Source organism: Aethalodelphis obliquidens, unplaced genomic scaffold (assembly GCF_003676395.1).
Source record: "Aethalodelphis obliquidens isolate GAN/ISIS:26980383/991018 unplaced genomic scaffold, ASM367639v1 scaffold48, whole genome shotgun sequence".
In the NCBI taxonomy this organism is placed as follows: Eukaryota; Metazoa; Chordata; class Mammalia; order Artiodactyla; family Delphinidae; genus Aethalodelphis; species Aethalodelphis obliquidens.
Genome location: NW_020837992.1, coordinates 15,855,017 through 15,867,956, shown reverse-complemented (window position 1 = coordinate 15,867,956; position 12,940 = coordinate 15,855,017). Strand labels below are relative to the sequence as shown.

The window sequence follows — 12,940 nt, the reverse complement described above, 5'->3', positions numbered from 1 at the left end:
TTTTGCGGGCCTCTCACTGTTGTGGCCTCTCCCGTTGCGGAGCACAGGCTCCGGACATGCAGGCTCAGCGGCCATAGCTCACGGGCCCAGCCGCTCCGTGGCATGTGGGATCTTCCCGGACCGGGGCACGAACCCGTGTCCCCTGCATCGGCAGGCGGACTCTCAACCACTGTGCCACCAGGGAAGCCCTTCAACAAGCTTTTAATAGCTGCCTTACATATTCTTGTCACTCCTTCTATAAAGGCTAAATGCATCCATGTTCCTGGGTGCAAATAAAAATTACAGCAATATAGAGAGGGTGGCAAGGAGGAGAAGTTTCTTTTCTATCCATCTCTAATTTGAGTATCTCTTTCTAACTTTTATCCTCACTTTATCCAGAAAGCACACCTGCCATATTTGTTTAATTACTGTGAACACTCTCCACCACGCCTGCTACATGTGTGGACTCTGCAATATATGGACGATGTCCCATTAAAGGGATGCGTTGCCTGAGAACTTTGGAGAATGGCTACAGCCTTGAGTGTGTTTCTTCGAAAGCACAGACCACCTGCCCCGCCAGGAGGCTCCAGGTTCATAGTTTCCCATACTTGTGTTTTAGAGCAGTGTTTCTCAAGCTTCAGTGCATGTCAACATTACTGGGAGGCTTGAGCAAAAACTGACTGCTTGTCCCCACTCCCAGAGATTCTGATTCAGTAGGTATGAGATGGGACCCAAGAATTTCCATTTCTCACAGGCTCCCATCGGCTGCTCAGCTCCTGGTGCTGCCTTCCTTGGATCCCACTTTGAGTAACACTGTTCTAGAACCTTTCGGCTTGCAGAGGGATGTGAGGAGAGCTGTGTGACAGGTGGAAATCTGTTTATTAAACGGTACATTCTAGAGCTGAAGACCATTTGCATGAACAAGTGAGGAATTTCATGAGCTGATAATTTTAGTGTTGGCTTGTGTGGGGTTTTCTGCTTGGTTGCTATGTGCCCAGGTCACTTCATTCTATTTTTCTATAGCTCAATCATTTTCCCAAAGGGGCTAATTTTTTTAAAACTAAAAGCTTCTTTACTGCTCTCTTTTGCTCAGAGATGAATACTAACTCTGCAAATGTAAAACAGCTTTCAATTACACTATTCCATGAACCTAGCCTTCCCTTGGCCTGGCGGGGACAGGTCAGCCTGGACCCTCCATGCACTGCAAACAATGCAACAAAGCTAAGGACCACATGGGGGCCCAGGGTGAAGGGCTCTGTCATCCCGGTGGGGGATCAGCTGAAAGAAAGAGGGAAGAAACCCTGTCTACACCTTCACCTGAAAACTGGAATGAATTTCAACTTTTACGTCAAAAAAAAAAAAAAGGAAGGAGGGGCAGAGGGAAGGAGGGAGAATTGATTCAGAGTTAAGGACTGAACGTCCTACTAAAAGCTGGACAAATAACAAGCACATGCCTGAACCTCATGAGGAATAAAAGCAGAAGACACAAAATTCTGTGCTCTCCAGCAACCTGTCAGAAAAGATTTCCCACAAGCTGAGAGCCTTCATTCTCCCAAGTATGAACTGCAGAGGTGGGCGCACGCACACATGCCCTTGGGGACAGACTAGGTGCACAAACACAGACAGCAAGTCTATAATTGTCACTGGATGAACAGGAGAAAGATGCCAAATTAACACACATTAGAAATCCCTCCCTATCTAATGAAGCCATCAGCACTTTCAATTTCATTTGTTGGTTAAAAAAAAAAAAAGAGCACTTAGCAAGTGGTTATCTCCCAGACCTCCACGGGGCGTCTTTAGCTCTGCACTGCACTTGTAAGCAAGTGTAACTGGAAATAAAATTCCTCCCCAAATATTTACGTTCCAGATTTTTTTATTCTAAAAAATAGTAAAAGTTGCTTTCTTTTTTCCCTGAGATTTGAACCCGCGAGGTGCATCCCTTCCCAGTGGGATCCTGCCAAGGAGAGGAGAAAGCTTCATAACACAGGTACCTTCGCCTCTCAACTGGTTGCTCAAGCCATTTCAGCTCTCAAGCAGTTTTACATAACCCTGCAGGCAGCATGGACTCAAACCACCTGCCGTAGGTGACTAGTGACTGCCAATCCTGGTGGTTGCTACAGATAGCATCCTAGAACAATAGGGCAGAGCTCAATCCAGCCCCCTGGATCCAGATCCTTCACTGTAGAGATGAGGAAACAGATTTTCCAAGACACTGAAGGATTCCATCAGGGCTGCCCAGCTATTTAGCAGCAGAGCTGGGTCAAAATCGAGAGGTCTGACTACCAGTCAGCATTCCTAATTCTGCAGAAGTACACTCCCTGATTAAATGGAACAATGCTCTAAACCAAAAGCAGCCCTTCTGCTCAGGATCGGTGAGGACTTCTAACGTCGACAAGGTGGCATTTAAGAGGAACACTGAATGTCAGGATTCTATTTGAAATCTTGAGGTCCCCTAGTCTTAGCATGTGGCCTTATTTCTTGTGTTATCTGTATCTATGTCTGTTTTCTCAGAAACCTGCATTCTCCACCAGGGAAGGACTGTCTGGTTCATCTTGGGGCCCCTCTCCCATCAGCTGCTTAGCATCGATTTTGTCCGTAATGAAGACTCAGGACACCATTTTTAGAGTAAATAAGTGCCCTAAACATCCAGGCAGAGCAGGATGGCAGAGATGCTCTGTAAACTGAGAATGGGAACAAGAACAATTATCTGAATTTTCCAAAATAGAAAACTCAGGGAGGACAGCTGCCTGGAGAATTACCAGCGAGTGGGCTCTAGACTAACACGTTTTTCCATAGCCCAGTCGTTCAGTCATTCTCCTTTCTTTTAGGACACTTTGTTGTTTTAATTGAAAGCCCTGCACACCTCTGATACTGCTGTCCCTCGTAAGAGACCAGCACACGTGTAATCCCTTTGGAAAAGCTCAATCAGCCTCAACTGAGTCACAGTACCAACCCAAATTAATTAGACTTGCAGAAAGTTGTCAACACTCTTGGAGGTAGGCTGGGCTCTGGCCCTCCACAGCTTCTCGGGAACTTTGCAATACTGCCAGAGGCCCCTGAATAAAAGCCCCTTGCTTCTCAAAGACATTCACTCCGTTGGCTTTTTATTTCCGTACTAAACAGAAATAAAAACGAACATCAGACTCCAAGAAGGAGCACAGAACTTCAAAGTTCAAAAAGCTTATTTCTGTACTGTTTTTTTTTTTACAAAGAAGCAAAGCAATCTGGTGTTGGCTTGTAACACCCCTTAGTGGAATCCCCAGCTCAGAAAATTGTGATTGCATTCCTGGAAACCCAAAGCACCCCTGATAGAAGCAGAACCAAGTGTCTTTAGCTCTAAAAGTCATTGAGTCAAACAAATACAGTTAAACCTCTAAATCACCGGTCTTGCCACTGCAGCAATCCAAACATACCGTAAGCTTCCATCCACTAATTTTACCATCATAAACTCTGTCTATAGAGGCTTCACGTTAATCGTTGGCTGCGAAACTTGCAATTTTATTCTCAAGCCACAGTTATTTTTCATTTGAGAAATACAAGCAACATTTCTGAAAAATTCCACCATATTCTTACAAAACACCTTTGCATAGAGAACTCAAAATCATCTAAAGTTGTCCTCTCATGAAGATTCTCACACCCAGGTGACAGGTAGCACACAGGTATTTCCATCCCCATTTAAGAATGAGGAAACGGCCTCAGTGACTTAAACTGAGGCAATCATGAGGCTGAAATAGAAATCAAACTTCAAGATGACCTTGAATCAAATCCAGCCAGAAAAGAAGGTGTAACTTGATAGTGACACTTATTTAGCCTAATGTGATTCCAGAAAATAAGTCAGAATCGCCCCATAAAAAACAACTATCAAATCCTAAGTACTATCGTACATATTCCATTACCTCGGCAGATTCGCCACAGAAGTTTGCTGTTTGGGGGTATAGCCATATGTCATATGTGCTGTATCTCTTCTGCTTTATTTTCTTTCCTAAGTGTAATCCACAGAACACGAAAATGACTATTTGTCTCACAAAATCACTTGCTACAATATGTGCTTATTCTTAAATTTTGCATTTCGTTTTAAAATCTAGTCAAAAGCATTCGTTAATTAGTACTAGGATGAGGGGCATAGTAAGAGGGGACTGCTCATCCAGATGAAAGCAAAATCACTTCTGAAGACATTTTCTGAAGACTGAGGGACTCCATCAAGGCCATCAAATATCTGGTAGCCGAGCTGGGTCAAAATCGAGAACACAAGCGTGAGTACCAGCCAACGCCCTTCACTTTGTTGTATCAAAACGATGTCCCCCAAGTAAGTGGAAACAATGCTCCAAACTAAAAGAAGCCCTTCTGCTCCCAGATCAATCAGGACTTCTAATATTAGCAAGACGAATTTATGGGGAACACTGAATGTCTGTGTAAAACCTTCTTTTCTCTTCAAAACGCACTTCCTTACTCCTATTCTCCCACTCCCATGTTTTTCATGCCACTAGGATGTAAAGCCCAATGAACTCGGACTTGCTTATGATAAGAAAAAAGCAAGAGCTGAAGAGTCTGGCCGCCATCAAAATGCCCTTCCCACGCTGCAAAAGGCACAACTCTTTTTGCCTTTGTGGGAGACAGAAGGCATACAAGGTGAGGAAAGGGGAAAACGGAAGAGGAGGGATAGCAGACGTGTGTACAATAAAACTCGTACCCGGTCGGAAGTTGAGGGGTATAGTACAGCTGGGGTAGTAAACCCCCCAAATAAGGAGGGACAAGAAAACTCGAAACTCTGCCAACTCAAGTCAATAACAAAACACACAGAATATTCATTTGACTGATGAGTAACCTGAGGCTCTCCAGTGACTTGGGGGGAGGTCATCTCAGTTTATAAAACAAGCTTTGGATGGAATCTAGACTGTCATTCCCATCGAGCACATCACTGCAACCCCCTAAGCCAGATTCTTTCTTGTTAAAGTTGCTGAGAACGTAAAGGCTCCTTGGGACCATCCTTTCAGCTCAGAAAACAAAATAAGGGCCCTCTTCCCACTGCATTTAAATTATGTTTTCTTGTCTACGGGCCCTCTAGCCAGGAGGCTCTGTGAGGTCAGAGACTGGAGCTGTCTTGGACACCAGGCACAGTACCTGGATCATGGCAGGTGTTTGGTGCCTCTTTTACAAAATGAATGATTTGCCGAGACATGATGAAACCTGAATCCTACTTACACTTATGGGAGAGAAGCACATCAAAGGAATCTGCCCACCTCGTAGCTTCTTCCGTGGATAGTCTCCTAGGAAAGAAGAAATGTCTGTCTTGAATATTTCTGGAACGACCTCCTCTCCTTCAGCCACCACTAAGATTTGCTCAGGAGAATAAATCAAAACAATGGAGGGCAAATGAAGATCATAGCTGGATTCCTACAATTCTGTCGCTATAAATGTATATGTTCTTAAGGAACTGATGGAAAAATCTCAGGATTGGAATTCTGTAAGTTTAATATGTTGGCTTTCAGTCTAAAAAGCAAAACTAAGAAAGTGCATCACTTAAAGATGTCACTGTATGGGGAATTCCCTGGCAATCCGGTGGCTGAGACTCTGCGCTTTCACTGCTGAGGGCCCAGGTTCAATTCCTGGTCGGGGATCTAAGATCCCACAAGCCAAAAAAAAAAAATCTAAAAAAATAAAAATAAAGATGTCGCTGTAAACCAACTATACTTCTAGTTAATTAATGAATTAATTAACATGTCACAGTAACAATGGAAAGAAACTGGACTTAGAAAAAGTTAGGCTGAGCTCCTGACTCCATCTCTTACTGTCACCTTAGTTTCCTCACATCTGTAATGGGAATAACAGCACCCATCACAGAGCCCCGGGAGGGTTAAATGAGGTACCATCTGTGACATCATTTAACACAGTATAGGCACTGAATCCAGATTCTCTGAACCTAAGCAGAATGTTAGAGTAGATTTGAGTAATTTGTTTCCAAACTGAGAAACTCAGAATGACAACTCAATAGAACCAAGAAGTATCCTACACTGCAGCTTTATAAGGGAGCTGCATGGTATGGTTTTCTTAGGAGAAATGGGAGGGTCCCTATTCTGAGATCGTTAAGCCATACCCTTCGAAAAGGAATATAACATTTTTTCATTCATGTTCAGAGATATAAAAGGAGCTGCCGAGAGGCAGGAAATTCTTGTCACTCGGCTCATCTGTTCAGCCATCTACCAGAGAAGATGAGGCTGTACAGTCCCACAGTGGGCAACCCATGGTCGGCACCCCGGGAATGCTGTGTGGCCGTATTACTCACTTTAGAGCACGGTTAGGTTTGTCGGGAAGAATAGCTGTGAAATCACTACACGAGTCGGACTTGTGAGACAGGCATCCCAGTCGAGTCCTCATCCCTTTGTTCCTGCAACAAGCACAGGGGCAGAAGGATGGGGAACTGTCATAATAATAACTGTCAGCCCCATATAGCGCCCCTGGGGTTGCTGTGGCAGGAGCCAGCAGTGCCCCCTCCCCTCCTTCCCCAGGTGGCCCCTGAAGATCTCATCAACAAGAGGAGAAACACCTAGAGGATCAAGGGCAATACTCACTCCCCATCTTGACTACCGGAATAGTAATAGGTCCCCTACCCCTGGAGGCTTAATGCTTTTTAAAGCTGACATGCAAGTTGATGGTAAGTCAATGAAGGTCGTTAGCTTGGAAGAATTTCTAAATTAGGATTCTCTGTGGGGAAAGGAAATACAGCGATGACATAATAACAATCCACATTTTGCTCTCCCACTAGGAGGGCAAAGTAGCAGTAGCAGCAGCAGTAAATCCTGATTACAGAGCCCCAGTGGTACCCATATGGAGAGCAGAGGGATGACTGCATGATACAGGGATGCATGTCATAGAATCTCAGAGCACAGACAAAGTATGGGGCTTCAGGGCAGGTCAGTTCTACCTCAGGTCCTTCCCACCGATCCCACAAACCTGAGGATATACAGGAATGGCTACAGACCAGCGAGGACTGATGCCTACGGGTGGGGAGAAACTGTGGGTACAATCAGCACTTAAGAACCAGGGTGCCCCTTGTCAGCACCTTCACCTAACTAAGCTCTCATACACCTACTTATATTTTGGTTGATCTCGATCAACATATTTAAAATTGTAACATGCATGCTTAAATTTCTCATATTTTTTATTTTCCTAAGGACCAGACACTTAGTAGTTATTTGTTGTGGCAGATCCAATGAGAAATTATGCTAATGTCTCTTTCTGACTCTCAATATTAGGCCACTTTTACCTTTCACCGAGATTGGCAAACTACAGCCCTGCAAGATACATGTTTGTGTAAATAAAGTTTTATTGGAATGCAACACCCTATTTGTTTATATATTGTCTAAAGCTGTTTTTGAACACAAGGGCAGAGTTGGGTGGTTGCAACACACACTGTACGGCCCATGAAGTCAAAAATATTTACTCCCTGGCTCTTGACAGAATAAGTTTACTGACCCCTGGCCTTTAACAATGGCAACTCCTCGGATGGAGGGTAAAGCTAAGAGGGAGGGGTCTGGGATGGTCAGGACTTAAGAGTGACTGATAACAGGGGCCTGCCACATGCACACTGGTAACAGTTTGCCATGGAAATTATCCTAGAAGATGTCATTCTCTTTGTTGAAAGGAAGTTCTTCCAGCCTGGCTTTCCCTTCCTCATTTTCTCAAATCCTGGACCTGAGCAGAGATGTTAGATCCAATTCAAGCTCTTTCTTTTACTTCAAATGGGTTTTCATCCCTGACCCTGGGAATTGTTCACAGAAATCTTATCCAACAAATGTCTACGGGGATGGTATTACATTTGGCGGGGATGGACGACACTTGGACTCCACAGTCCATCTCTGAGGAGTCTTTTAAGGCCAGAACATTCAAGTTTTCAGAAATATCTCCTCTTCTGCACAATCTGTGCCCCTACCGCTCATCTCAGCCAGGTGCTTTGTGAAGCCATCGACTTCCTGGCATTTCAAAATATTGGCTACAGCCATTCTCCCTTCCTTGACAGTGAGCATCTCACGTCCACTCATTGTTACAAATCACGGGGGGCCCCACCACTAGGCTATTGTAGCAACTGATTAAGGGCCCTTGAGTCATCACATTCCATGAATTCAAGTGCAGGTCCTGCCCAGGCTGCACCACAGGCCAGAACCGACTTAGAGTGAGTCAGTTCATCCCTTGGTGCCTCAGAAACATCAATCATTGAAGAGTCAGGTCGATGCCCCTAAAGATCAACTAAGAGGATTTCAAAACACGGCACATCCATGCAAGCCATTTAACAAGGTTTAGCAGGGATCCGGGTAAAGTGTGCTACTTGTTACCAAGACAGCAGTAAGTCTCCCAAATAGTTTGCAAAAATCTTCCACAAAATATTCTTTGGGGCAAAATCGTTCTATTTTCCATCTTGTCTGAGACTTAACCTTTTAGATAGGCCTGAAATAATAGGAGCAGAAGCAAGAGTCGAAGGTTAAGGTCACTTAAGAAAAAGACTAGACTTGCCCTCATCTTTCCTCTCTACCCCGGAAACTCAGAGACCCCTAAATGGCTCAATGCACACTCATGCACAGTCCCACCCCATAAGTCCCGGCAGAGTATGGGAGGGCCTTGCAGATGCTGCTTGCAAGGCCCCAACTTTGCAAGGAGCACCCGGGGAAGGACAGCGCCGTCCACACAGGAGGCCTGGGGGACGGACGCCAGTGGCCCACTCACGGCATTAGGAGGCTTGGAGCAGGCTCAGACAGCAGGGGAGGTGGGAAGGCGGAGGAAGAGGAAAGTGGCAGAGACGAGAAGAGAGGTTAGCATCAGTTACCTGCGTGGCATCAGTAAAGCGGCCATACAGGCACCCGCTTACGGTTAACCCTCTGGCTGGTGTGCAGGGACGTCAGGGCGGGAGATAAGACTGCGGGGCACAGGGATTTACCCTTTCACGTCCTCTCACCTAAAATCAAAGAATCTGCTGTAAGAGCGGGCCCCCTCTCTCATCTGACTGCACTAGAAGTCCTCGCAGGTGACTTTCTGCCAACGGAATACCTCCCCCGCCCACACACACACACCCCCGTTCCCCACGAATGTCTGCTGGTCCTGAGCAAGGGTGACCAACCGGGGGTGAACGAGGACCAGTTGTTGGGTGGCTTCACATTGCTGCCTGTTGGTCAGGAGGTCCTGCTTCCCCAGCCACTGGCCATCAGCGTAAAGTGGGACACGAGCCCCCGGGGAGGAAAGCACAGGCGTGGCAAGCCAAAAATTACAGTTCCCTGTGTCTTACTCGAGTGGGACCCAAGTGACCAGCCAGCCCTGGGTGGGGGAGGAGTGGTCAGCACTTGCTCCAGAATCCTTTGATTGGCTGCTTCTCACCTCCCTCCAAGGGAACGTGTCCCAGAGGTGGGAGTGCCGGTGCCTGGGGAGGGCGTGAGCGGGAGGAAGGTTGGAAGAACTCCAAGGGAGGCTTGTCACGCACTGTCACCACTCAGGTTTGCTCCTTTGCGGGGATCACAGGCACAGGCTGAAGAAATGAATATGCAAGTCACTCTTTCCTGCCCATATGGAGGCTGCCTGACCTTCCACATTCTGCAGACTGGCCTGTTCCCGACCCGAAGCAGGAAGGGCATCGGGGAAAGGGGGTCTTGAGGTGGAGGCCTGATAGACTAATAATCTGTCTCTCCTGAGGGTCCCATTCTCAGAGCATCAAACCCTTTGTTCCCACAGAAGAAACTGATAGGAAGAAACACATGAGGAGAGCAGCCCATCAATAAAGGGTTCCCCTGGGGAACCGTGACACCAAACATAGAATCTATTTTAAAAGAAACTTAATTTAGATAGATCAGGTTCCCACATGATCTATGCAGGTGACATTATTTTGATATTACCTAGAACATTTCACAAATACTTTTGAAAAAAACCTCCTCTAATAATATTATAATCAATCAAATTAAAAGATTGCTTTGTTAAAACTGGGAAAAAAATTTAGTTAGACTTCGTGTAAAGGCTCATCTCTGGGAGACCGAGCCAGGGCTGTGTTCCCTGACAGCAAGGACATTTCCTCAATCTTCATCCTAACCGTGCATACACCTGCTTGCCCAGAAGTCGGGAAATCAAAGCCCTTTACAGCTGTAAGGGTCTCTAGAAATCATTGTTTGGGGTACCTTAGCCTCGTTTTCTCTGACCTGTGGGATATAGCCCCAGAGGAGGGGGGAACCTCCTCTATTACCTTGGGGCTCAGCAGAACCAGGGGCTACCACCCACATTCACAGCAGGCAAGGTCACCTGGGGCAGTTATCACCTGGTCTCCTGTCACTGCCTTGTCGCTTTTCCCATCCCACTGCTAGTCCGCGCTGGCTTCCCAGAGCTGCTGAGATGTCTGCCTCTCTCTCTTCCAAACCCAGCACTGGCCATCAATGCCCCTCAGCCCTTCCACCACCCCTTATATTAACTTAGAGTCGATTAAGTAAGAATCTGCAAGATACTCTGACCCCACCTTTCTCATTCATCCCAGCACCTAGGGGCTCTTATCCCATTTGGCCCTCGACTTCTAGGGGACAGAGTTTGGGGTTACTCAGAGCCCAGGAAGGCAGAGGGCATGCTGGCACCATGCTACCTGTGCCCTAATAAGTGGGCATCAAGTTACAGGTGACTCTGGGGCAGACAGGATGGGACATATTGGAAAGCGAGGATACTCAAGGGAAAAAAATGGTTAAAAGCAAAGAGCAAAGATTGATAAAGAGGGGAAGAGAAACTAAGAGGCTCAGCGGGAAGAAAGCAATCAATATGCATGGAGAGACAGGTTAATTAAATATGGATAATGCAATCAGCCCACATGGGCACCCGGAGAGGAAAGAGAGAAGCCAAAGCAACACTCACCGTCTTTGACCAGTCCTCATGGCCTGCGGGTCTTTGCCAACGGGATAGTCAGAAAGGTTGCGGGTAGGGAGCTCTGGGGAAAGAGTAGATCTTTCTCTTAGCAATCAAATCCTTGGCGGGTGAAGGGCATGTGTGCATGAACACAGAGGCACACTTGCACACGCACACACACACGCACACAAACACACATATTCACATTGCATACGTGCACAGCACACCTCCCACCACTTGAGCCGGGCAGCAAGCGGCCCCACCGAAAGCTCTTCTCTCTGCTTGTCACATTCGGTAAATACTGAAGCAGCCTACACCCAGCGGGCGGCGGCTCAGCTCCCAGGCACAGTCTGCACGCCCATCCTCATTGGCAGGATACAGGAGGTGCCCCTGAGCAGAGCTCGCCTGGCACTCCTCCCGCACTTTCGTCTTCAGCCTCACTAAGTGCTTCCCTGCTCCTCTGGCCGTAGCTCAGCAGCTCAGGGGGAAGTCCCCACAGCCCAGAGCTGCCCTCCTCTGCACCCAGAGGCTGCCCAGGGGGCAAAGAAGCCAGAGGTATTAACTCTTTCCCGCCACCAGTATGCTGAACATCAAGGGTCCAGGGGGCCTCTTCTCATAAGCTCTGCTGCCGGCTGAAGGCTGGCTGCTGCTCAGGGAGCAGGGAGGATAAAGATCTTGCCTCAGACAGCTGCTGACAGCAGAAGCCAAGCCGAATCAGATCTCCTAATGAACCAGGAGGAGGGGGCTGTCTTGTTGGATGTGACGTGATGTGATAAATGCAGACAGCGAGAAAGCCACGGGGCAGGTCACACATACAGATTCCACCCCCTTTCTCCCCATGTCTATTGTGCTGCGCTACCGAGCCAGACCACACAGCCCTGAAATTACCCCGCTCTGCCACATCTCAGCTGTCCCTCTCACTCTGCAGTGGCACTCCTCTCCCAGCCCGACCCGCTCCCCAGCACCCACCACACCACTCCTCACTTCTTAATGAGAAATCTCCACCTCCCCAGACACATGTATTTCCACATCGATGCTCCTGCCTCTCACCTGGGTTTCCCTACTATGGAAATGCACCTCTCTCCCTCATCCATCACCTAGCAACTTCCCCCTACCTGCATTTGTTACGGAATGAGACTTTTCCCTTTGTTCTGCCCAATCTGCATGTTATCTCTATTTTTCTGTCTTCTGTATTTTTTTCTTCCAAATCACCTTACCCACATGGATCTTCACACTGCCCGGTTCAGTTCCAGAAGGAGGACTCTCTCTTCCTGCTTGCCCTACTACAGTGGTTCTCCAAGTGTGGTCCCTGGACCGGCAGCGGCAGCCTCACCCGGGAATGTGTTAGAAATGTAAAGTCTCAGGCCCCACCCCCAGACCTACAGAATTGGAAACTCTGGGGATGGGTTCAGCCTTCCGGGTGATCCCAATGCCTGCTAAAGTTTACGAACCGCTGCCCCGCGATAAAACTTACCTACCTTCTCCCCATTCCGCTGTAGGTCTCTAAGACACAGCCTCTTGCTCCCGCCCAGGACCTAGCTCCAAAGGTACCTAGACTTTGCGGCAAATCATTTCTGAAACCCAGAAGGCAGCATTTGCTAGAGACAGCAGACATCTCTATGGAAAGTGATGCTTTTCTAATAAAGATACTAGATTCCATTTGTTGAACCTTTTACAATGTAGAAAGCATTGTCATGTATTGTCACTGGACAGCCCCATGCCATAGTCAGAGAGAGTATTATTATCCCTGTGTCACAGATCAGAGAACTGAGGGTAGAAAAGGTGACCTGCCTTTTTCAAAGTGACACAACACGTCAGAGGCAGCTCAAGGACCAGAATTTGTTTTCTTATGACTCTTAGAGCAGAGCTTTTCCTACTATGTCACACCTGGACCCAGTCTTTCCTGGCAGACCTATTGGCGCATGACCTGTACTCTCACAGTGCACTGATTCTGCTGCAAGCACACATTGCCTGAAGACAGGAGGAAATAAAAATTCTGATGCTGCCTCTACAGTCACTCATTGTCTCTCTCTGAAAATGTCCACGGTGCCCCTCTGTTAGGCAAAAGGAGCTTAGCGTTATAAAAGGAGATGCGAAAGAAATG

At 47.1% G+C, this 12,940-nt stretch overlaps 1 protein-coding gene across 2 annotated transcripts in view; it reads right to left on the bottom strand.

Annotated features, from left to right (window-relative positions):
* Window positions 1-12,145, bottom strand: part of RGS8 (regulator of G protein signaling 8) — a 26,283-nt gene extending 14,138 nt beyond the window's left edge. Inside the window, exons 1-5 of one of the 2 annotated variants that reach the window (XM_027082641.1) lie at window positions 12,054-12,145; window positions 10,846-10,918; window positions 8,798-8,926; window positions 6,263-6,364; window positions 5,182-5,246 (exon numbers count right to left, since the gene is read on the bottom strand). In XM_027082641.1, coding sequence (XP_026938442.1) covers window positions 5,182-5,246; window positions 6,263-6,364; window positions 8,798-8,823 — 193 coding nt within the window. In that variant the 5' untranslated portion in view covers window positions 8,824-8,926; window positions 10,846-10,918; window positions 12,054-12,145. Of the gene's footprint in view, window positions 1-5,181; window positions 5,247-6,262; window positions 6,365-8,797; window positions 8,927-10,845; window positions 10,919-11,063; window positions 11,145-12,053 lie in introns of those variants that run through there. The other variant, XM_027082642.1, reaches the window with a different exon arrangement.
* Window positions 12,146-12,940: the final 795 nt, after the last annotated feature.